General features: G+C 33.7%; 1 protein-coding gene across 2 annotated transcripts in view; it reads left to right on the top strand.

Moving 5' to 3' along the window:
* Window positions 1-23,721, top strand: part of LOC106883773 (protein broad-minded) — a 263,530-nt gene that overhangs the window by 221,196 nt on the left and 18,613 nt on the right. For both annotated transcript variants that reach the window (XM_089351129.1, XM_089351130.1), the window contains exons 23-29: window positions 1,326-1,414; window positions 7,134-7,247; window positions 10,122-10,230; window positions 11,917-12,013; window positions 16,998-17,120; window positions 21,554-21,631; window positions 23,139-23,193. In XM_089351129.1, the coding sequence (XP_089207255.1) occupies window positions 1,326-1,414; window positions 7,134-7,247; window positions 10,122-10,230; window positions 11,917-12,013; window positions 16,998-17,120; window positions 21,554-21,631; window positions 23,139-23,193 (665 nt within the window). The remainder of the gene's footprint in view (window positions 1-1,325; window positions 1,415-7,133; window positions 7,248-10,121; window positions 10,231-11,916; window positions 12,014-16,997; window positions 17,121-21,553; window positions 21,632-23,138; window positions 23,194-23,721) is intronic.

The following is a 23,721-nucleotide window of genomic DNA, read 5'->3' as shown; positions in this document are numbered from 1 at the left end:
GTAGTGAGTTCGATTCCCGGACCGGGCTGTTTGTTGTGGTCTTAAGCAAGACACTTTATTTCACATTGCTCCAGTTCACTCAGCTATAGAAATAAGTTGCAACATCATGGTGCCAAGTTGTTTCAGCCTTTGCCTTTCCCTTGGATAACATCGGTGGTGTGGAGAGGGGAGACTGGTATGCATGGGTGACTGCTGATCTTCCATAAACAACCTTGCCTGGATTTGTGCCTCAGAGGGGAACTTTTTAGGTGCATTCCCATGGTCAAACTTAACAGAAGGAGGTTTTTACATTTTTATAAGCATGTGTGTACATATGTATGTATATTAAATCCATACCATGGTATTGTATGAATATTGTGTGAATACCAGCAATCTTCAGTAGATGTAGATATAGAAGTCTGTTCATCTTCATATTTACTGAGCTACCAACATAATACCACAGTATGGAATTAATTATATATTATCATTAGTTATATATTTCAGTATATGGATCTACCCACATACTTACTATAGATCTATTATAAGCTTACTCTGTATCACCTCCTCCTAAAAGACTTTTGCAATCTGTAAAACACAGCTGTTATCTTATTGGACAGTACTTATGACAGATGACTGAAGGAGTAATCAACTGGACCATAAATGGGACAATGGATTGAGGTAAGAGACAATCATGGTGCCAATGCTGGAGCATTAACTTTCAACTAGCAAAAGAAACTCTAGATCAATTTATTCACTTAACCATTGAACATCTTTGCCAAATGAACCCCCATATGCATACACACACATGCACGTGCATGCATGTGCATAAGCATAGCTGTGTGGTTTAAGAAGTTCACTTCTTAAACATATAGTTTCAGGTTCAATCCTGCTGCACCTCAACTTGGTCTAGTGTCTTCTACTATAGCCCCAGCTGACCAAAGCCTTGTTAGTGGATTTGGTGGAGAGAAATTGAAAGAAAGCCATCATGTATGTGTGTGTGTGTGTGTATTTACATCTCACTTTATGAAAGTTGTCACATGTGGGTGTTGCTGTCAGTTCTCCTGTCAACAAATCATCTGCTCACTTCATGCCTTTGAAACCACATGGAATATAAGATTCCTTGCTTGAAAAACAGATAAAGTTAGTGATAGGAAAGGCATCTGCCTGTAAAACTGACATATTCATATAATCCATGCTAGTGTGGAAAAAGTGACATAAAAAAAAGAAGATAATGTGTATGTGTATGTATGTGTGTGTGCGTGCATGCATGCATGTATTTATGTATGGATATATCATAGCAAAGCTTCTAATTTTACTGTTGTCCTGTCTTTTTTTTTCACTACCAGGAGCTCATTGATCGAATAGTTCTAATTGACAGTTCAGCAAAAATTCATTCATTATTCAACTATGATGAATCCCATATTTTTGGATTACGGTCAGTGCTTTTCATTTCCTATCAATAAGTTGTAAAATATTTCTCATGTGAAACACATGAAGTTATGTTGTTATCAATGTTGTCGATAACCTACTTTTAGTAATTCTGTTTGATAATGTGTAGTGTGATAGTCACAGAGAGCCAGTGTTGCAATGTTTATGTTATAAAAGAAAAAATCCCAAACAAACATTGCAGCATTCTTCAGTTTGAAGAACTTTCCTTCAATTAACAATATTAACAGCTGGCAACTCTGCTACAAACAACAGTTTGTAGCAGGGTTGCCAAAAGATATTAGTTTTCTATTATAATTTATCAAACGAAAACATTACATTACAACAGAGTTGTTCCAAATTATTTACTTTGTTTTAGTAAAATATTCATCATATCAGTTCACAAAGAAACTATTCTATAACCACAAAGATATTGACTATAAAACTTTAAAATATCAAACCATAATGTGCATATTGTTAATATTATAGCATCAATATTTATAAAGACTTTCCTCAACAAAAGCACCCAGCTATTTCAACTCATAGTTATATAAAATATTCACAAATATGGCAAATTTCATTGAATAGCCAGCTATGTTAATAGTCAAGTCACTAGTGTGCAGTTTATATCCCATCAATTGAACATGCATAGATGTTCTGAAATTCGTAAATTACTGCATGTATGAAGTATAAACGTTTTTAGCCGCTGATCAGCCCTGGTAGAGCAAATTTATTATCAAGGGTATTTCAGGCATGACCAGTACATCTTTTACAAATGTAATTTATATTCTCCTCTCTCTGCCTCTACTGTCAGTATAGCAGTAGTTGAAGATACTTGCTCACAACTGAGTGAATTTTCTCTGCTGTTTTCATTGCAGATGTTGTTAAAATAAATAAGGTAAACAGATTCCAATGCTTTTCATCAGACACTGTTTATAAAATTTTGAAATACTCTCAGTAAAAAATAAATTAGTATATAATTTATCTTGAACACCAGTATCAAATGTATCCTCCCTTTTTGTAACACTTAGGATAGATTTAGTTGTTATTTCTTGCTGGTGAAGGCATTGTGTAAAGCAGTCATGAGCAACCTGTGGATCGCAGGACTTTCTCGAATGCATATCTAAGTAAAAATTACCTTGAATGTTTTTAGTAGTTTTGCCAATGTGATGATGAGCCATGTCTCATGTGGTCCTCTTCTCAAAAAAGGTTGCCCATGTTTGGTGTAGAGGCTTCTTTATCAGCTTGTTGGAATAAAAAAATTTAATAAGGTAATGCTAAAAATTAAGCACCAATTTGAATCAGTGCCACTGTTTATGAAAGTTACTGTTAAAACTAATTGTAAAATAATTCATTTTTTATTAGACATTTTTATTGGTAATAATTCAATGAAATTCAAATTAATTCTATCAAAGTATTGGAATCTTGCAGTGTGAATACTTAATCTAGAATGAATATTTGTTTATTTGAAATAGATATTTTAATGAAATGTATTGGTTTCCTTTTTAGACTAAAACTAAGGCACATTTTTATAATCAAAAAATATCTCTGATATAGAAATCAATGTGTTGGATTGGCCAAAAAGTTTGTTCATTTTTTTTCCTTTGTACATACATACTTGTTAAATGCCTGTCATTGTTTGCTTTTTCTCTTTGTGCATGCTTTTGTTAGATACCTGACACACTAACATGGTTCAACATGAAGTTGCAACAAGATAGGTTGCGTTTTGTGTACTTGAGATCACCCTGAAAATGGACAGCCAAAAATAAACATTATCAACACATCATGCTTTTTTTTTTAAACAAAAGGCAAGAAAGGAGCAGAGATTTGCAAGAAGATATTTTCTGTGTATGGATAGGATGCTGTTATGGAACATGTGTGACAGAAGTGGTTTTCAAGATTTTGATCAGGAAATTTTTCAGTTCAAGATGCATCTTGGTCTGACCAGCCAGCCAAAATTAACAACAACAAAATGAAATTATTTAAGGCCTACCTCTATTATGATCAGGATAATCTCAGATATTTTCCCAGTATCAAATCAAATGCTGAAAACCTTCTACATCAACTTGGTTATGTCAGCAGATTTGATGATTTGGTCCCACATCAACTGAATGCGAAAATCATGGCTCTATGAATTTCCATGTGATTTGTTGCAGATGCATGAAGAAAATGATTGTTTTTGAAGAGAATGCTGACAGGAGATGAAAAATGGATCATCTATAACAATGTGATGTGTAAATGATCATGGGGGAAGTGCAGCATACCAGCACAAACAACCTCCAAAGCAGGACTTCACCCAGAGAAGGTTATGCTTTCAATTTGATGGGATTGGATGGACATTAACTTTTACGAGCTTCTTCCCATGAACATGACCATCAATTTGGATGTGTACTGTGACCAGCTGGACAAATTAAACACTGTGATCCACCAGAAGTATCCAGAACTTGCTAATCATGAGGGCAACATCTTTCATTATGACAATGCCAGACCACACACTTCTTTGCAGACACAGCGGACATTATTGAGTTTTGGCTTCAAAGTTTTGTCTCACCCTTTATATTTGCCTGACCTTGTGCCTTCAGATTTCCATTTGTTTCAGTCTCTTCAAATTTCCTTGAATTGACAGACTTTCAACTCTGAAGAGGATGTACAAGTTCATATGGAAGAGTTCTTCACCAGTAAAAACAGGAAATTTTTTGCAGAAGGTATTGATTCTAAATAGAATGGCAGAAGATGCTGAAGCTGAAAAGCAATTATATCACTGATTGAATGAATAAATTATGTTTAAAACTTGTCTTATTTCCTCTTAAAAAAGCAAACAAAGTTTCTGACTACCATTCCTTACTGCAGAGCCTAATTAAGCATTCTATGGTTTGAAAGATAAACTAAATGGATAACTAAATTCTCAAATCAGTTGAAACAAGTTTAAATATAAATTATTGTTATTTTAGAATAAAACATTATATGATTCCACTGTCTTGTTTAGTTATGAACATGAGTGAATTGAAAATAAAAATTGACACAGTTTTTAAGTAATTTCAGTTTTAGTAAATCAACTTATAATTTATGCCATTAAAAGAAATCATTACTAAAAATGAAGTTGAATTTAAAAGGTTTTATATAACTAATTTTCATTAAAACTTATTAGAACTTAATTATTTTTATAAAAAATGTTAACCTGTCGTTTGCAATTAATGTCATTTTGAATTATATTTTAGATCACTATTTTAACTACTAATTAAAACTAAAGATTCGATAATATAAAAAAAAGTCATCTATTCTATGTATTGAAACTAATATTCTGTGAATATCATTCCCCCATATTTAGCAAATTGAAAGAATTAAAAAGGAAAATAAATGGATCATATATTCATCTTTGTACTGTTGATGTATTAAATGACTTTCAACTAAAAGAAAATGAGGATGAGAAGGAAGAGTGGAAGTGAATAAGTGACCATTGCAATATAAAGAAGTAGAACATTATATACAAATTTCATAATGCTCAAACATTTGAGGCAGAGTTTACCAACAAGAATTCCCTGAAAACATTCACCTTTCTATTTGTTTAGAATCACGAGTCTATCAAATATTTGATGAACTACTTGAGGCTTAATGTACTTTGTTGCTTCCACTTTTCTCAATACCAGAACTAATTACACTAAAATATTTGATTATTGATCACAGTGAACATTTAATATTTTCCTTTTTGGGAAGGATTACTTCATTAAATACAAAACCCGTTTATTGAATTCTAAAATAAAATTATCAACATTGTCAAATAAAAGTAGGGAATGTATATTCCATCATTTTAACTGAATCCCTGTGTAGGAATGTGGCTGTAGTTTTATAAACTGAAAATTTCCAATAATCATTAATAACTGAACAAAAAAAAAAAAAAGATAAATCATTAAAAATCTAGTGTTGTAAAATTTCTCAAGAGAAAGGTATTCTTTTAATTAAATGTATTTTATATTTTTTGTTTCTTGCAATAATTTTTAAGTGTATTTCTTTGATTTCTTAATTGTGCAATCCAATCTTCAGAGGAGATTTGGTCAAGGCTCATAATTAGAAGAACCTTTTTGCTCTTCTTTAATTAAGCTTTCTCTAATTATTTATTTCCTGAACTGATGATAGAATTCAACAATTTCCCTCATTTAAAGTCTGATTGCAATGAAATGTCAGTTCTTCAAAATTACATTATTTCTGAATAATTTAATGTTTTATTACCTTCACATTTCTTACTAAATAGCTCATTTGTTGAATGTTGTAGTCTTTTCAGGGATTTTTTCCTGAAAATGTCATTCCATCAATTCAAAGATTTAAGCTTTCTATCACGTTTTCCATGGTTTACACATTTTTGAGAGACCTGCTTCTATGTTTTAAGTCAGACTTATTTTACTTTAGTTTCTTAAATCTCTTAATGGGGAATATTTATCCTGTTTATGGATACAGATCAAATTTATATGAACAAAAAACAAACAAAAATGACAGTTTCTCTCTTAAAAGATATTACATTTGGATTTCTTCATCCAATTTGCTAAATTTCATGAGTTTATTGTGTACAAGATATAGACAATAGTTTGGAACATTGGTAATTGTTTGTCAAAGACTCAGATATTTGAATGTACAGTGATGAAGAATCATAAGTTAACGACTGATAAGTAGGTAAAATATCAAAATACTGTGTGTGTGTGTGTGTGTATACATACACATACATATATATATATATATATATATATATATATATATATATATATATAGAGAGAGAGAGAGAGAGAGAGAGAGAGATACATACATACACATATTTATATATATATATATATATATATATATACGCATATATATATATATATACACACACATATAGATACATACATACACATACATATATATGCAAACAGTGAAGTATAAACTGTTTACACATAACCATTGTGAAAATTGTATTTGATTTCAACATTAATGTTGTGTTGTGCACTCACCATCAACTCTGGCAGAACTAACAATATGGTAACTAGTTTCAGTAACTGTTTAAGGCCAATTCTTAGGCCTATCACTCATGGTATACAGCTGTAAGTTGTCTAGCTTGTTAGTTTGTGTCTGACTCTATTGATGGCTGTTCTAGTGATAATTTTTATTATGGAGCAAGACTTTAATATATCTAACCTCCATTTTAACAGTAGAATGCTTATTAAGCAGATTACATGACTACACTGAAAATCTCTCATTAGAAAGTGTGCGTAAATTTAAGTGGACTAGAGCTATAAATTTCTATCACTCTTCTTTTCAAACAGTTCAATATTTTTATCACTAATCTTCTCTATATGAAGTGCTTAATACTGTAGAACTAACTAAAATAACTAACTAAAATATCAGCCCAAATATAACCATATGTATGACCATAATCTTTATTCCATTCTGTGGTGGAACCACATGATGCCAAGAAAGAAAAACAATCATTTAAAATATTGCAGTTAACTAATGATCTTCTCTGCAACCTCACAAATCAATTCTAATATGCAGAGAGTGTAAAAGAAATACTAAAGACTAAGAATAAATAACATTTGAAGAAATCTACTCCAAATATTAAATTTCTTCAAATAATTTCAAATATGTGTGTGTAAGTGTTCTTTGTCATCCATCACAAAAATATATAATCTCTTCTCATGTTCTCTATTACAATTGTTTATCATAGAATTCTGGCTAAAATCCATCTTGTATTCTAATTTTAGTTTTTTAAGTGATCTCATCTATTCTTTGGATATCTGCCTCTTGTTGCAAGCTCAGTACCAATTCCAGGAACTGCTCCTTAAAGCCCAAGAACAACACACTTCACATAACAGCAGGTAATTCTATTTATATACATACATACACTCAGATAAATGTACATTTATAAATATACATACACACATACATAGATGTACACACACATACATAGATGTACACATACATATATATATATATATATATATATATATATATATATATATATATATATATATATATATACACCTGCAAACAGATATACCTGTACATACAAACATAGGCTGTTGTACACAAACATACTTATGTGCATAACCAGTTGTACACATATATACGTACATAGACATATAAACACACATAGCTGTACATATATATACATCAATAAATTATATTTTTATTAATATTTAGCTGAAGCAACAGAGTGACTCAAGAGCCAAGAGTTTCGTGATTTGGCAATAAGTGCCAATGCACAAAACTCTCAGCCCTTGTGTCACTCTGTTGCTTCTGTTAAATATTAATAAAAATATACATATGCTCATATTTTGAGTTCTATTTTTCCTGATTGCATCACCAAACTTGTACATCAGTAAATTATAAATAGTAATAATTTGAAAAATACATAATGTAAATATGTATTTTTAAAGTTTTTTTAAATATCATATATTTCTTAAATGATAATTCAAGATTGTAAAATAACAAAGAACCCACAGATGGTATTGAACCATAAATCACTAGCTGTCTAGGACATGTGTATGTATGTATGTGGTGCAGGTACCCAAGAAAACAGGATTAAATTCACTTTGTTTCTTAATTTAATTAAGTAAATATTCCATTTAATTGAGAGTAATGAATAAATGTTGTTGTTAGTTAAATGATTATAAATATTATAATAACATTGATTTTGCCAGGAGTGTGTGTGTCCGTGTGTCCATATGCATGCATGTCTGTGTGTATGGCTGTATGTGTGTGAGTGTGTCCTTGTGTGTGTGTGTGTGTGTGAATGTATGAGAGAGTGTGTGTGTGTGTGTGTGTGTGTGTGTGTGGTTTCATTCACTTTATGCAGTTAATCACAGTTAACCATTGTTCATTGTTGTTGTTGTTGTTTAAACCCCAGGTCAACCTTGATGGGACAGACCTGCAATCCAAGATTTTCAAGCTATGATCACCCTCTCATTTTCTGAGGTATAATGTATCTAGGACTATAATATTTAGCATACACATACCTTCTTCTCTTTTCAGTCTTATGGAACCTGTTAAAAGGATTTTGCTCCTGAAAAATGGAGGTCATAGAGCTCTAAAATGTGGGAGTTAAGGCCCCTATTGGGGGTGGGTGTCTTAATGTCAACCAGAGAAGTTGAATTGTTGAGAATCTTTTTAAGTTGGGTCTTATATGTATTGTTCGAATTTCTTTGAAATAGGAAATATATGTATGGGTTTGTAAAAGAGAGCAAAGCTACAGGAAACTAAAAGACGAATGATCACAATAATCAGTCGGCTACCCTACCCTAGTCGTTACTACTCCCCAATGTAGGATTCCTTACCATACTGGTGACAGGCAAAGCCATAAGATGCATTAAGGATCTATAGCAATTAGAAGGGCGTGACCCAACTGAAACATTAACAACTGTGTGACGTGAGGGCTAAGGGGAAATGAAAATGTCACCTCTGGAGTTTGTAAATGACTACTATACCGATAGGTAACTGGACAGAATAAATTTACGATCTATAAATGTCTTTCAATAACCAGTCACTCGTCTGGGAAGGCCTTGAAATCAATGTTACCATCAGGGGACTCTGTGTGACCCAGTGATAATAAAAAGTGGTACTGAACCCAGGACCATGTGTTTTGGAACCAAGTTTCTTAGCACACAACCACACCTGCATCTATGTGTGTGTGTGTGTGTATGGGTGTATATATATGTGTGCATGTATATATGTGTATATATATATGTTTACTACATATTACATGTACATCTATATATACACATTTATACATATACATGTATACATATACATCTATATGTATATATGTATATATATATATATATATATATATATATATATATACATCTATACATATAGATGTATACAGATGCATCTATATATATATACATGTATATATATATATATATATATATATATATATATATATACACACACATGCATATATATATATACATTTATGCAGATGTATACATACATATATATATATATATATTTATGCAGATGTATACATACATACATATATATATATATATATATATATATATATATATATATATATATATGTGTGGGAGAATTTATGAAAAAAACAACAAAAACAGGTGGTGTAAACAACAAATCGATGTATTAGTTTAATGCTTGGGAATAGAGAAAGTCTTTGACGTTTCGAGCTACGCTCTTTAACAGAAAGGAGAGATAATAGTTTCACTTTAATAGTTTCAGTATTAAAGTGAAACTATTAAAGTGAAAATATCTGACATTACAATAGAAATATGTCATGGTTTCACTTTTGACACGTAATACTGAAATAGTGGAGGAGATATGATATTGCTCTGGGCTCGCACTAAGCAAGAAGTTAAAAATATTTTTGGCCTATGACACTACATGGACCTTAAGTAAGGCATGTGTAAAATTTGAATGAAATTGGTTGTGTAGTTCTCAAGTTTTAGGGATTCACACAGACAGACACACACACACACACACACAGACATACATTCTCATCTATATATATAGATGGTTGAAGGAGTACTTGGCCGTATTTTCTTGTAGTTTCACTGACCGTATAGAAATTCCCTTAGTGGTGTGGATGGTTTGTCAATATACTGAATGTGACAGATGAACTAAAATAAATACCTCCTAACATCTATAGACTTCTATATAAAATGAAGGAGTAAAATAATTTGTAGTATATTCTGTATAAATCATTATTTAAGGTTTTCTTGTTCCCAATCTAGTACCATCATCATAGACATGATATCACTTGAGAGAAATTACATTCTTGTCCAATCATTTCTTGTTGGTGGACCAACCGAACGCCAGTTACCTCCTCGAACTCTTCAACAGGTAGGTGTTTTTTTTTAACCAGCCTCAAAGCTACTGTGGCCATGTTTTTAAGTGTTTCATTACTCATTACAGGATCATGATTTCATTTCTAGAGCTAATGTGTTTTGTTCCGAGGCAAAACACATTACTTTACTTGCCTCACACTATATATATAACAATCTGTGACTGTTTATATATATAACAATCTGTGACTGCTTATATATATATATATATAACTGTGACTAATTATATATAATCATCATTGAGACATTCCCATGACTGTATGATAATATTTTAATAGAACATTATCACTGCTCACTCTCTCAAACTTAAACAACAGCAATTGGACTACTCAAAGTTACTACAAATGCTAGACATCATAGTCACTGCATGTCTTCAGCATACTCAAGAGTGCATTATAAAGACTCACCTTCATGGTTTTCATTGTTTTCATGATCAGAAAAATTCTCCACCCTACTACAGCTACTAATAAAGTTCAAGTGACACTCACTCCGGAATACTGCATCTGTATTCTGGACAGTGCTACTGCTACTCACACAGAGAGCCTTGGCAATATCTAAAGAAAAACTACTTGACTGACCTGTATGAAATCACTCCTCACTAATAGCCTTTAACTAACAGTCATGCTATGCTCTCTCTCTCTCTCTCTCTCTCTCTCTCTCTCTCTCTCTCTCTCTCTCTCTGTATCCTATTGCTACTATAGTGACTTCTGCTCCTTGAGATTAACTGGTCTCATGTCCTCACTATGTTAACACTCACTCGTCTTATCTCATCATCCACATTCTATCCACCAACATTCATCTCTTGATTCTACACTAACCACTACATCCTGTCTTTCCTTTCCAAAATGTAGACCTCTGGAATTCACTTCTTGTATTTTCTTGCAGTAACTCATTTTCAACTAAACAAGACAGATGTTAGCCATCATTCTTGGAGTGCCTGTGGAGGCCCTGAGCTCAAGAGCCTCTTCCCTATATGCCCATCACTAAGGAGATGCACAGGATAGTACTGATCCCTCACTATTCAATGGTGCACCTTCAAATTTACTGTAGTACACTTATTTCAAAAGTCTACTTTAGCATTTCTACAAGTTAGTGCCCACCCAGAATATTCTGAAGCACCTCCAGGCACCAAAATCTATTAACAGGCTGCCTCGCAATCAAACAGATGTTGAATACCCCAAAACATTTGCACTGTGTATTTGGCCAATACAATTAATTAATCATGCCTCAGCTCAGTTCTCTACCAAATCACTTAGAAATATTACTTGATTTAGTGTAGTTTTATGTCTTCTTCAACAGAACCGTTTATATATTACTTGTTTAATGCTATAAAGCTAGAAATAAACACTGGCCATTTAAAAGCCCTATAATAGACATTTACATATGTGTATATTTGCCATAAATTTACGTTGGCCATCACCAAAAATATCCTATCAAATGCTTTGTTCAATCATCTACTCATTTGTTACTCAATCAGATATGACTGAAGCCAACAAAACATCAGTCACAATAATCCTGTTCATTCATTCATCCTATGTCTTCTACTTCTCTTATTTTTCCTAAATTCTTATATTGAAAACCTTTCTCTTTGGAAGAGCTAAAAAGATATTAAATATTTTAAAAAATCTGTTGACATTATTAGTGTTAGTTCATGTCTGATGTTGTCTCTTTTGTTTACTTTCAGGATTCAGATAATGTTTACTCTTATCCTTTGTTTTCAAAATATCCTGTCCCAGATGTATACACACTTCCCATAACGAAGTCAACCCAATTAAAAGATGGTAAGTTATATTCTGTTCATAAGTTAGTGTCAGTAATATTAATATTTCAGTAGTCCAAGGTGGCAAGCTGGCAGAATCATTATTGCATCAGGCAAAATGTTTAGCAGTATTTTGTTTGCCTTTACATTCTGAGTTCAAATTCTGCAAAGGTCAATTTTGCCTTTTCATCCTTTCAGGGTCAATAAATGAAGTACCAGTTGAACATTAAGGGGGAGGGGGTAATTAAATTACCCCCGCCCCCAAAATTGCTGGCCTTGTGCCAAAATTTGAAACCAGCATTTCAGTAGTCTTATTTTATTGCACACTTTGACTGAACAGTCAGGTGCAACTCCATGCACTTTGGTTATACACAGTATTTTGTTTTCATGGTTTTTATTGCATTGAATCTGCTTTATGTAATATGTGAGTGTAACATTGTTAGTGGTACTGTTTTATGTATATTATGGTGGTTTCAGCCAGCATAATTCTTATCTCAGAAGATACGTGAAGAAATATTTTCACTTAATCTCTTGTTAATAAAAATAAGTATACTCTACATTCCTAAAGTATTGAGTCTTTTGTTTTGAATTGTGGATTGCCTATTGTGGATATATATATATTGGGGCAAGCGAAAGCGAATTTGTGATGGCACCTGTGCCCAGCATTGCCTTTCTGGCACTTGTGCCCGCGGCATGTCTAAGGACTTTCAAGCGAGATCGTTACCAGTGCCCCTGGACTGGCTCTTGTGCGGGTGGCACATAAAATACACCATTTTGAGCGTGGCCATTGCCAGTACCGCTTAACTGGCCTTCATAGGATTTTCGAGCGAGATCGTTGCCAGTGCCCTTGGACTGGCTCTTGTGCAGGTGGCACATAAAATACACCATTTTGAGCGTGGCTGTTGCCAGTACCACCTGACTGGCCTTCATGCGGGTGACACATAAAAGCACCCACTACACTCTCTGAGTGGTTGGCGTTAGGAAGGGCATCCAGCTCTAGAAACTCTGCCAAATCAGATTGGAGCCTGGTGTAGCCATCTGGTTTCACCAATCCTCAGTCAAATCGTCCAACCCATGCTAGCATGGAAAGCAGACGTTAAACGACGATGATGATGATGATATATATATATATATATATATATATATATATATATATATGATATATATATATATATATATATATATATATATATATATATATATATATATATATATATATATATATACACTAGCTTAAAAGCCACCCTATTGGATGGCTTTTAAGCTAGTATATAGCTTTTAAGCAACTGACCCTAAATGGGAAGATCTGCAAACAGATCTCTGACTTGTTTTACAAAATTTATTGCAATTGCTTCCTCCAGAGTCATATCCCAATGATGATCATATTCGTCACAAAAAGATATGCAAAAAAAAAAAAATCGTTGAAAACAATTGCAGTAATGAAAACATCGGAATCCAAAATTTCAGGATTGCAGATCCAGATCCGGCCTGGAGTGTTTTTAATTTACTCACGGAATTAGCCTTTAGATTATAAAAATTGTTATTGTACAAAAAAATTTGCCACAAAAAGTCATGTAAAATAAATCGCCGAAAACAATCACAGCAATGAAAACTTGAGAATCTAAAATTTCAGGATTGTGGGTCTGGATGCAGCCCAGAATGTTTTTGATTTATTCACAGAGTCAGCCTGATTCCAAAATGGTATGATATGTTGGATTATGGCCTCTAGGAGTAAAGTTGAAAAAGTGTGACACACTGACATTCACATTTATTATACTATTATATTATATTAAGGCGGCAAGCTGGGAGAATCATTAGCACACCGGGCGAAATGCTTAGCGGTATTTCGTCTGCCATTAGGTTTTGAGTTCGAATTCCGCCAAGGTCAACTTAGCCTTTCATCCTTTTGGATTCAATAAAATTAATACCAGTTATGTACTGGGGTTGATGTAATCGACTTAATCCCTTCCCCCAAATTTTAGGCATTGTGCTTCCAGTAGAAAGGATTCATTAAAGTCGAAAAAGTGTGGCATACTGACATTCACATGTATTACATTAGATATATTTAATTTTGGGGAAACTTTATTTCAATTAAAGTGTATTTTATATATGTGTGCATGTGTGTGTATATATATATATATATATATATAAAAGATAATAAGAGTGAAAAAACTACAGAAGGCTTGTGTTACATGGTTAAAGTATATATTTAAATTATGTCAGAAAAATGTTATAAAAATGTTAGAAAAATGTTATAAAATCTTTTTGGTATATAAACATTGTATTTTGAGAAATACAATATATATATATATAGATACACACACATATAATGAATGTCATGGCTTGTCAATCAACACAAATACACGTTCATTATCTATGTGTATATATCATAGATAATGAACGTGTATTTGTGTTGATTGACAAGCCATGACATTCATTATATGTGTGTATCTATATATATATATATATTGTATTTCTCAAAATACAATGTTTATATACCAAAAAGATTTTATAACATTTTTCTAACATTTTTATAACATTTTTCTGACATAATTTAAATATATACTTTAACCATGTAACACAAGCCTTCTGTAGTCTTTTCACTCTTATTATCTTTTATACATCCAACCACGTGCTTTCACATACCAACTTTCTCACCTATATATATATATATATATATATATATATATATATATATATATATTTATATATGTATGTATGTATTAAAGAAAGCAAAAGATAAAACAAAAATGATAGTGTTCAGTATGTTGGCAACAGGAATTTCTGTCAAAGAGACATGGTTAAACTGTACATCATCTCCCTATCTCTCTCATATACCCACTCTTTCTCTCTCTTTTCTTATTACTCCCGCTGCCACCATCAACACTACTGCTTTTAATAAAACCTCATCAACTCTCCCTAAATTTCTCTGTCTCTCTTTCGCTCCCTCTCTTTTTCTTTGTTTCTCTCTCTCTCTCTCTGTCTTCACCACCACCCTCACCATCTCTATGCCTACTATTACTCTCACCCCATCATGAGGAATAGCAGGAGTCATTGAATAGTGAGAGAAGGCGGTTTAAGTGTGTCACACTGAAATACAGAAATTAGTTTTCGCATTTATTATATTAGATATATCATGTTGAACTGTTAATCCCTACTCACTTTTTTCTCTCTCTGTTTTTTTTTTGTTTTTTTGTTCTCTGTATGTTTTTTTTCCCTCTCGATCCTTTCTGTCAAAGAGTGTAGGCTTGAAATGTCAAAAACTTTTCCGTTCTTCCCCAGCGTTAAACTAATACACCTGCTTGTTGTTCCTTTACTTGTCTTCATCTTTTGTTTTCTGTAAATTTGAATTATATATTAATAATTTATTAATATTTTTTGTTATATTTTTTATTATATAATCCAATTTGATATTATTGAATTGTATATCCTTGTAAGTTTGGATTTTGTAATTCCCTAACATTATAATATATATATATATATATATATATATATATATATATATATATATATATATATATATATATGTATGTATGTATGTATGTATGTATGTATGTATGTATATATGTACAAATTTTCTCCAAACACAACATCTCACTATTTGTGGTCCGTTGTAAAGTTTTACCACTTTTTTTCCAAATCTTCCTCAGTGTTCCTCATCCACTGATTCCTTCCACTTGTATGGCTTGCTGTTTCATTACGTAACTGCCATCCTCCACATTGATCACATGATCATACCAGTGCAATCTCCTTTCTTGTATATTACATCTGATTTCTATCATACTGGGGTTTCTTTGGGGTTTTTTTTTCTTTTAGTTGGTGGGTTTCTCAATTCATTTTTGTTCAACAGAGCACACTAACATTACACATCCAGCAGAACATGTTCACTTCACACATCTGTTGCATTCATTGCGTGTTTCACAAGTGTCATATAATGTTCTGTTCCCTCAAGGTTTGTCTACTCCATTCCAACATAGACTATGTCACTTTAAGAACATTCTATTAATTAACACATTAAGGTAATGAATCAACTGCTTCCTGGGATCCTTCTATCCAGAACATTTATAATAATTTATTTCATAAGTGCTCTGACTGTTAATTACTCCTGAGCATCTATTATGTATGACATCATCTCAGCCAGTCTGCCTGTGATCTCACTGCATCTCTTTTGCATCTACAGTTCCAACTTTTGACTCACCATACAGAGTCCCAACTTACTCCCTTCTGCAAATTGAACAAGCTATCTCATGTTTGATTTCTGCTAAAACATTTACCATTGCTAGGTTTGTATTGAGGCCTCTCAATTCTAGGTGTTAGTGCCATGTTTGGAATTTCTTCTCAATTTTTTTTTTGTCAGATTCTGCAGAACATGTCATCAGCATACAAAAATCCCCATTGATAATTGGTCCTAAACTCTTGTTAAAGACTTGAGAATTGTTATAACAAGAGGAGACTGAAAAGTCGGTCTTGATGGGCTCCTATCTGCACACTAAATTCCTTGCTGAACTCTTTGCTAACTCTCAACCTTGCTGACATTTCTGTTCGTGGCATCCATAGCTCTCACAAACTATCTGCAACTAGTTGTTTTTCTTAATAACCATCATCATCATCATCATTTAACGTCCATTTTCCATGCTGGTACGGGTTGGACAGTTTGACAGGAGCTGTCAAGGCTCCAATTGTCTGTTTTGGCTGGATGACCTTCCTAATGCCAACCACTTTACAGAGTGTGACGGGTTCTTTTTACATGCCACTGGCACAAGTGCATTTTACATGACACTGACACATGCATTGTACATGGCATCGTCATGAGTGCATTTTACCAGACCACAAATTATGCTAATTTGTCAATGTCTTCTCAAGGTTAAAAGATAATACATATAGGTTTTACTCCTTTCTAAGAATTTCCTCTGGATTTTTCTGATTAGAAAGAGAGTGTCAGTTACACCAAACTTCATCTCATCAAAACTAATTCTCTATCTAATCAGGTGCTCATTTAATTATAGATCCTGACTTGCTAAAATTATTGCCCGACCAAGATGTTCCACCTTCCATGGAATGGTTGACTGAAATGCAGGAAGTATTTTGCAATATTCTCTCTACTAAACCTCAGCATATACAGCGGACTGGTGAGTTTTGTGTTATTTGCTTGTTTATTTGTTTCCATCTCATGTCTTATTTGTTTACATTAATTGAATATATTCAGACTTAATTTGTTAAATCAAATGTAATGCACATACGCATATGAACATTTAGGATGGTGCTGTCACCATCACCTTTTGAATTCCTTTCTTTATTTACCCACTCTTCCACCACTTTCCTCTGACTTCTCCCTGAGTCTCTTTATCAGAGACTGCCATGATCTTCTCTGAACTCGCTGACTGAATAACACCTCTGTATATAAACCCATGTTCTGCAACAAACCCTCCCCCATTGTGTCACCTCTATTGTACATTAACCCATCCACCCCTATACTTTATGCTGAAATGTAGTGCTCTCTGTACCTTCAGCATTATCATACTTTTATTAATATTTACCAGGTTTTGAAGGACCTTTAATCCTTTAGCATTCAAATTATTCTATCAAATGTAATGCTTTTTCATTCAAACTGTTTTAAATTAATCATAGCTTTGAAATTTAGATGTGATTGTATATGTTTAGAATGGCATTGAAGAGTAGGTGTAACAGGCTGGACCTAGCTGGTTAGAACATAAAACAGGTAGCATATTTGTGCCAGATGTGGCCAGTTTAAATGCTAAAGGGTTAAATGCTATGGCCCTTCCATTGCCTTAATCAAATGATAACATATTTTTAACACCATTATTTTCCTTCTAATGTAAATGATGTATTTTTCAAATCTTAATATTTTCATTAAAATTTTTAAATATATTTTACAACTGTATGCTCTTCATAACATCAGTCATTTCAACAAATAAATAAGAAGGGTTCTTATGCTAAGTTTACTTGACCTTCTCCAAAAGCAGTCAATTCTCCTTCAAATTACACTCTACTATCATAAAAGGAAGAAAGGAATTATCGGATGATACAATTGTAGATACTCTGTATCTAGTAGCTACAGGGATACAGTCATCCTACATACAGTCATAGGATACAGTCATCCTATAGGGAACACATTGATCATGATATCCAACACTTCAGGTACATATCGATAATGTGCTACATGTTGGGGGCACACTGATAGTGTTGTCCTGCATGTGGGAGACACTTTGATAACATTGTTCTACACAGACGGGACACATTGATAATGTATTACATGTATCATGGGTACACATTGATCATGTAATCCTACATGTACTATGGAGAATACATTGACAAGATTGTCCTGTATATAGTATGACTCAATTTATGATAGGAGGGGCACAGCTGAAATACCTTTTGATTATAGGCCTGCTCATTCAGAGCTGACCTGGAATTAAACAATAACAATCACATATAGAACTTAATGTTTAATGAAGTTCTTAACGATTAATAATGTAACGTACCAGAGAGAAAGCTTCAGTGAAATTGATCAATCTGCTAGTAACAGTAGTCAGAGGTCCTTTAAATCACATCAATATCTTTACAAAAAAAATAGACAGACTCAGTGGATTATGAAGTCTTAGATACACTATGCTCTAAAAAAACAAAAGTAGATTGGTCACAACTGGAATATATTCTACTTGATCCAGGCTGAGTTGAGTTCAAGCAAATGCTGTATCAGAGACTGAGCTCACAAACCACAACACACACACACACGCACACACACACACACACGCATGCACAGAGAGAGAGAGAGAGAGAGAGAGAGAGCTGTACTTATTCTTCAGTTGATGGTATTAGGCCATTGCAACATTTATCAACTTTCAACATTACTGCCCTGTCTCTCTCCCTCTGTCTCTCTATCTATCTATTTATCTCCCCCCTCTCTCTCTCTCTCTCCTTCTCTCTCTGTGTCTCTCTTCTTCTCTCTCTCTTTCTCCCTCTCCCTCTCTCTACAAACATCATTAATACTGTCAGAATATCAACAGATATTTCTACTATTTAACTCAATTATGTACTTCTGATCCACAATTTTCTAACCACAGTGACAAAGACATATTGTGTGTCTGTGGTGTGTGCGTGTGCATGTGCATGTCTGTGGTGTGTGTATGTGCGTATGTGTATGGTGTGTGTGCCATTGTAACTAACCAGATTACCATCACTGCTGACTATTTGCCACACTGTTGCAGAAATATTACTGATGTCTCTGTGGTATTGTGTGAGTGTTATTGTGAATGTTTACATTGCTGTGAGTGGAAGCATGTGTTTCTTGTTAAAGGTGCGTGTTTGTATTTTCATTGTATGTTTATGTGTGTTGCTGTGTGAGCATGTGTGTCTCTGTGTTGTTAAAGTGCGTTTGTGTCTTGTTGTATGTTTGCACATGTGTTTTTATGTAAATCTGCAGGCACTGATAAATAGCAGGTAAGCTCCAACAAACCAAGTCTACAACTCATTTTTCATTCTCATTTCTGGCTCTTTCTTTTCACTTTACATTACTAATGTTCTTCAGAAAAATGAGGACCCTAAGAATAACAGACCTAAAAATCTTGTTGTTTTTTTAGCTTCATATTCATTAGAAAAAAAGAAAAATCATCATCATCTTAATACTCTTTTACTCTTTTACTTGTTTCAGTCATTTGACTGTGGCCATGCTGGAGCACCACTTTTAGTTGAGCAAATCAACCCCGGGACTTGTTCTTTGTAAGTCCAGTACTTGTTCTATCGGTCTCTTTTGCCGAACCACTAAGTGATGGGGACATAAACACACCAGCATCGGTTGTCAAGCAATGCTAGGGGGACAAACACAGACACACAAACACACACATATATATATATATATATATATACATATATATGATGGGCTTCTTTCAGTTTCCATCTACCAAATCCACTAACAAGGCTTTGGTCAGCCCGAGACTATAGTAGAAGACACTTGCCCAAGATGCCACGCAGTGGGACTGAACCCGGAACCATGTGGTTGGTAAGCAAGCTACTTACCACACAGCCACTCCTGCGCCTCACTTTTCCAAACCTGCATGAAGCAGACAAATTTTGTTGAGGCAAATTTTCTATGGCTGTATGCCCTTCCTGTTGCTAACCCTTACCTGTTTTCAAACAAGGTCATATTTCCCTATGGACATACATGTAATTCACAGATTGGAAAGAAACCACATCAGTTGTAGGAAGGTGATATTGTCAATGCAAGATGGGACAAACACAAACACACACATATACATGAAGGGCTTTTTTTCAGTTTCCATCTACCAAGCTCACTCACAAAATTTTGGTTGACCCAGGGCTATAGTAGAAGACACTTGTCTGAGGTGTTTCAGAAAAATAAATAAATAAAAAGAAAACTTTTTTTTTCTACTTCATACTTCTCTGGGAAAAAAACAACTAAGTCATTTATTCCTGTGAAGATGCCATGTGTCCGAGACGTAGCATGCCAGCTCCAAAAGGGAAGATTTGCTTTTATTGGATGTATAAAGGTTGTAAGTTGCCAAAATTGTACAGTGCCAGACTAAACTATGTACTGTATTTAATGTTATCTCCCAACATCCTTAAGTAAAATCTTTCCACAGTTGGCGTCTGTGGAATTGTTATGTACCAGTAATATATCACACTCTTCACCTTCAAACTACAGCATTGTGCCAAGTCAAAATAATTTATGTGTGTGTAGTTGAGGTCATAAGAACTTATAAACTCTCAAGAGTGCATGAAATAATTATTTTTGAAATATTGGCTCACAAAGCACATCACATAAAGCTATAAATAACAGCATATAAACATTAGGTTGGAAAACTTTTTAGAAAGAAAACGTCAAAGCAGTCATCAACATTTTCTATCCCAAAACAGATTACTACCTTCTCTCTCAACAAACATCATTAATACTGTTATTTCTAGTGGAGGGCATTGCTCAGTGGTTAGAGTGTTGGGCTCACAGTCATGAGGTAGTGAGTTTGATTCCTGGACCAGGTTATGGGTTGTGTTCTTGAGCAGGACACTTTATTTCATGTTGCTCCATTTCACTCAGCTGTAGAAATGAGTTGCAACATCACAGGTGCCTTTGCCTTGCTCTTGGATAACATTGGTGACATAGAGAGGGGAGGCTGGCATGCAAATGCAACTTCTGGTCTTCCATAAACAACCTTGCCCAGACATGTGCCTTGGAGGAGGACTTTTTAGGTGCAATCTCATGGCCATTTTTTGTAACTGAAGGGAGTCTTTACCCTGATTACCCTTTTTATAAATATTAGGTCTGAAAACCCTATTGGAAAGAAAAAATCAAATGGCCATCAACATTTTCTATCCAAAAAAGGATTACTGCCCTTCCTCCCTCCTTCTCTCTCTCTTTTAACAAACATCATTAATCTGTCAGAACCTTATGTTTATTTAGGTGCTATTTCAACCTAATATTTATTTACATGCTATTATGTATACCTTAATTTATGTGTGTGCATGCATGTGATCATTACCCACATCTCACCTTATTATAACTCTGTTATTATCAATTATTCTTCAGTGAACCAGCAACTTCTAGAACAAACTATATTAGTGCTACTAGAATCTACTTCAACTGAAGTATCTCAGACAATATCAGGTTTGTTGAGTTAATTCCCAATTTTTAATTTATGTATTAATTTGATTTTTTTTTTCTTTCTATTTAAGTTTTATCTAAGTGTCTTGCCATCACTTGTTCTCAGCTGTCGGTGTTTCATATTTCCACTATATCAGATTTTAGCTCAGTCTTTATTATTATTGTTGTTGTCATCGTCGTCATCATCGTAAGACGTGTTTTTCTCAGCTCCATCAGTTTGAAATTTGTTGTTATTTTATCAAGTTTATTGACTGTTTGTTTGTTGGTTTTTGCTTTCCGAACCCCTTTTGGTGTGCAGAAAAATTCCCCCCTTTTAGGGGTGAATTTTGGACTTTTTGTCCATTTAAAAAACATTTTATTTTTTTCGTTTGACGAAAAAAAACAAGATAGCTTTTTCTGTTGAGGTGAGTGGCAGTGGCTGTTCTGACAATCAAGATTTCCCTCCCTCTAAGCAGCACAATCACTAGCAGCAATGCCAACACCAGCACCAACAACAACAAAGAAAATATAGCAAACCAAGAAATTGTTCTTGAAAATGAGAAGGAGGAAGAAAGAAAAGAAACAAAAAAGAATGACACTGACACCACAAACACGAACAGCAAATCTAGCGGCAACGGTTTCGCCTCAGCAGCAAAGCAGACAAAAGAAATGTTGAATTTCACAAAAAATGAACTACAAAATGTAAAGGAGTTGTTAAGGAAGGAAGGAAACAATGTCTTCCTTAGCACTCCTCAGGAATTAATCAAGGAGGTGGATTGAAAATCAGTAATATACAGAGTTTTAAACATCAAGAAGAAAAGGCTAGAATGAGCCAGCCAACAACAGTTGGAAATGGCCCTCAGACCGATCTGGACCAACGAAACCTATGTGACAAGAGGAAAACACTTCAGTATGGTGGAAGTGCATTTAGCAACAGAGAAGGAAGCAAGACAGCATTCCACTGAGCCCCTAAAAACAGATGAATTAATGCTTGTGCTGACATACCTTGGTCGGCACATGACGAAAATTAAAATTGGAGAGATGCCCCCCCCCCATCCCACCGAAATAAATGTATGCTGGCTGGTGGCGGCTATTTCTTTTAATCTAAAGTCTGTTGCAATCACTTGCCGAGGCATACCTAGCGTCCTAGCGCAAGTGAAGGATAAGAGATGTTACAGTATGACTGAAAGCTTGGGGAGGGGAAGTGGCAGGGGCAGTAGTGAAATATCCCCATGTAATACAACACAGACATCTAAATTGATAGGGTTTTTGTAAGGATGTGGGCAGTACTTGTCAGCACAATCTTTTGGATTTCTTTTAAACATGGTTCTCCTGGGATATTGTCTAGATGTTTCTGACATCCCCTTATTATTATTATTATTATTATTATTGTTATTATTATTATTATTATTATTATTATTAAAATCAAAATGAAAAGAAGAGTGCCATTGCCATCTAGTGAACGATATTTTGACATCTTGTGTCTTATTATTATTATCTATTCAATAATATTTTCTTTCTCTCCTTACAGATTTTTGTCCTAATCTGTCTCCACAGCAACTTCATGGTATTACATTAGCCATTCGGTAAATATACAGCAGTCTTTGTCATCCCAGTACTGTCTGCTTATAATATTATTTCACAATTATTTCTGAATACCAGCAATTAACTTTATGTATCTTTGACATTTTTCTCATTGGTCAATGGTATTGTTGAGACAATAACTTCTTCAATTCTTGTGTCCAACTTCAATTAACCTCTTCCCAGACAGTACCTTTCATAGCTGATAAACCCTAAGCACATGCATCATGATCTTTGACAATACCTGTTGTAGATATTACTTTAACATTGCTCAATATTTACATATAATTTATAACTATATAGCCTTCAACTACTATTTACTTAATAATCTAAATAATTACATAACAAATCAGTTTATTATATGTTCATTAGTCATTTTCTATATAATTACATATATTATTCTAAAAGATTTGTTGTAAACAAATCTCGTAAAAACAACAAAGATAATTAAACATACTTCTGCCTCAACGTTGTAGAGCAAGGTTGAGGCAGAAGTGTCTATCACTGTTATACACTTATAATTTTGTCTTGCC

Source organism: Octopus bimaculoides, chromosome 4 (genome assembly GCF_046866305.1).
Source record: "Octopus bimaculoides isolate indiv1 chromosome 4, ASM4686630v1, whole genome shotgun sequence".
Taxonomy (NCBI): domain Eukaryota; kingdom Metazoa; phylum Mollusca; class Cephalopoda; order Octopoda; family Octopodidae; genus Octopus; species Octopus bimaculoides.
Note: the sequence above shows the minus strand (reverse complement) of the source record. Positions and strands in the feature narration are given on the sequence as shown.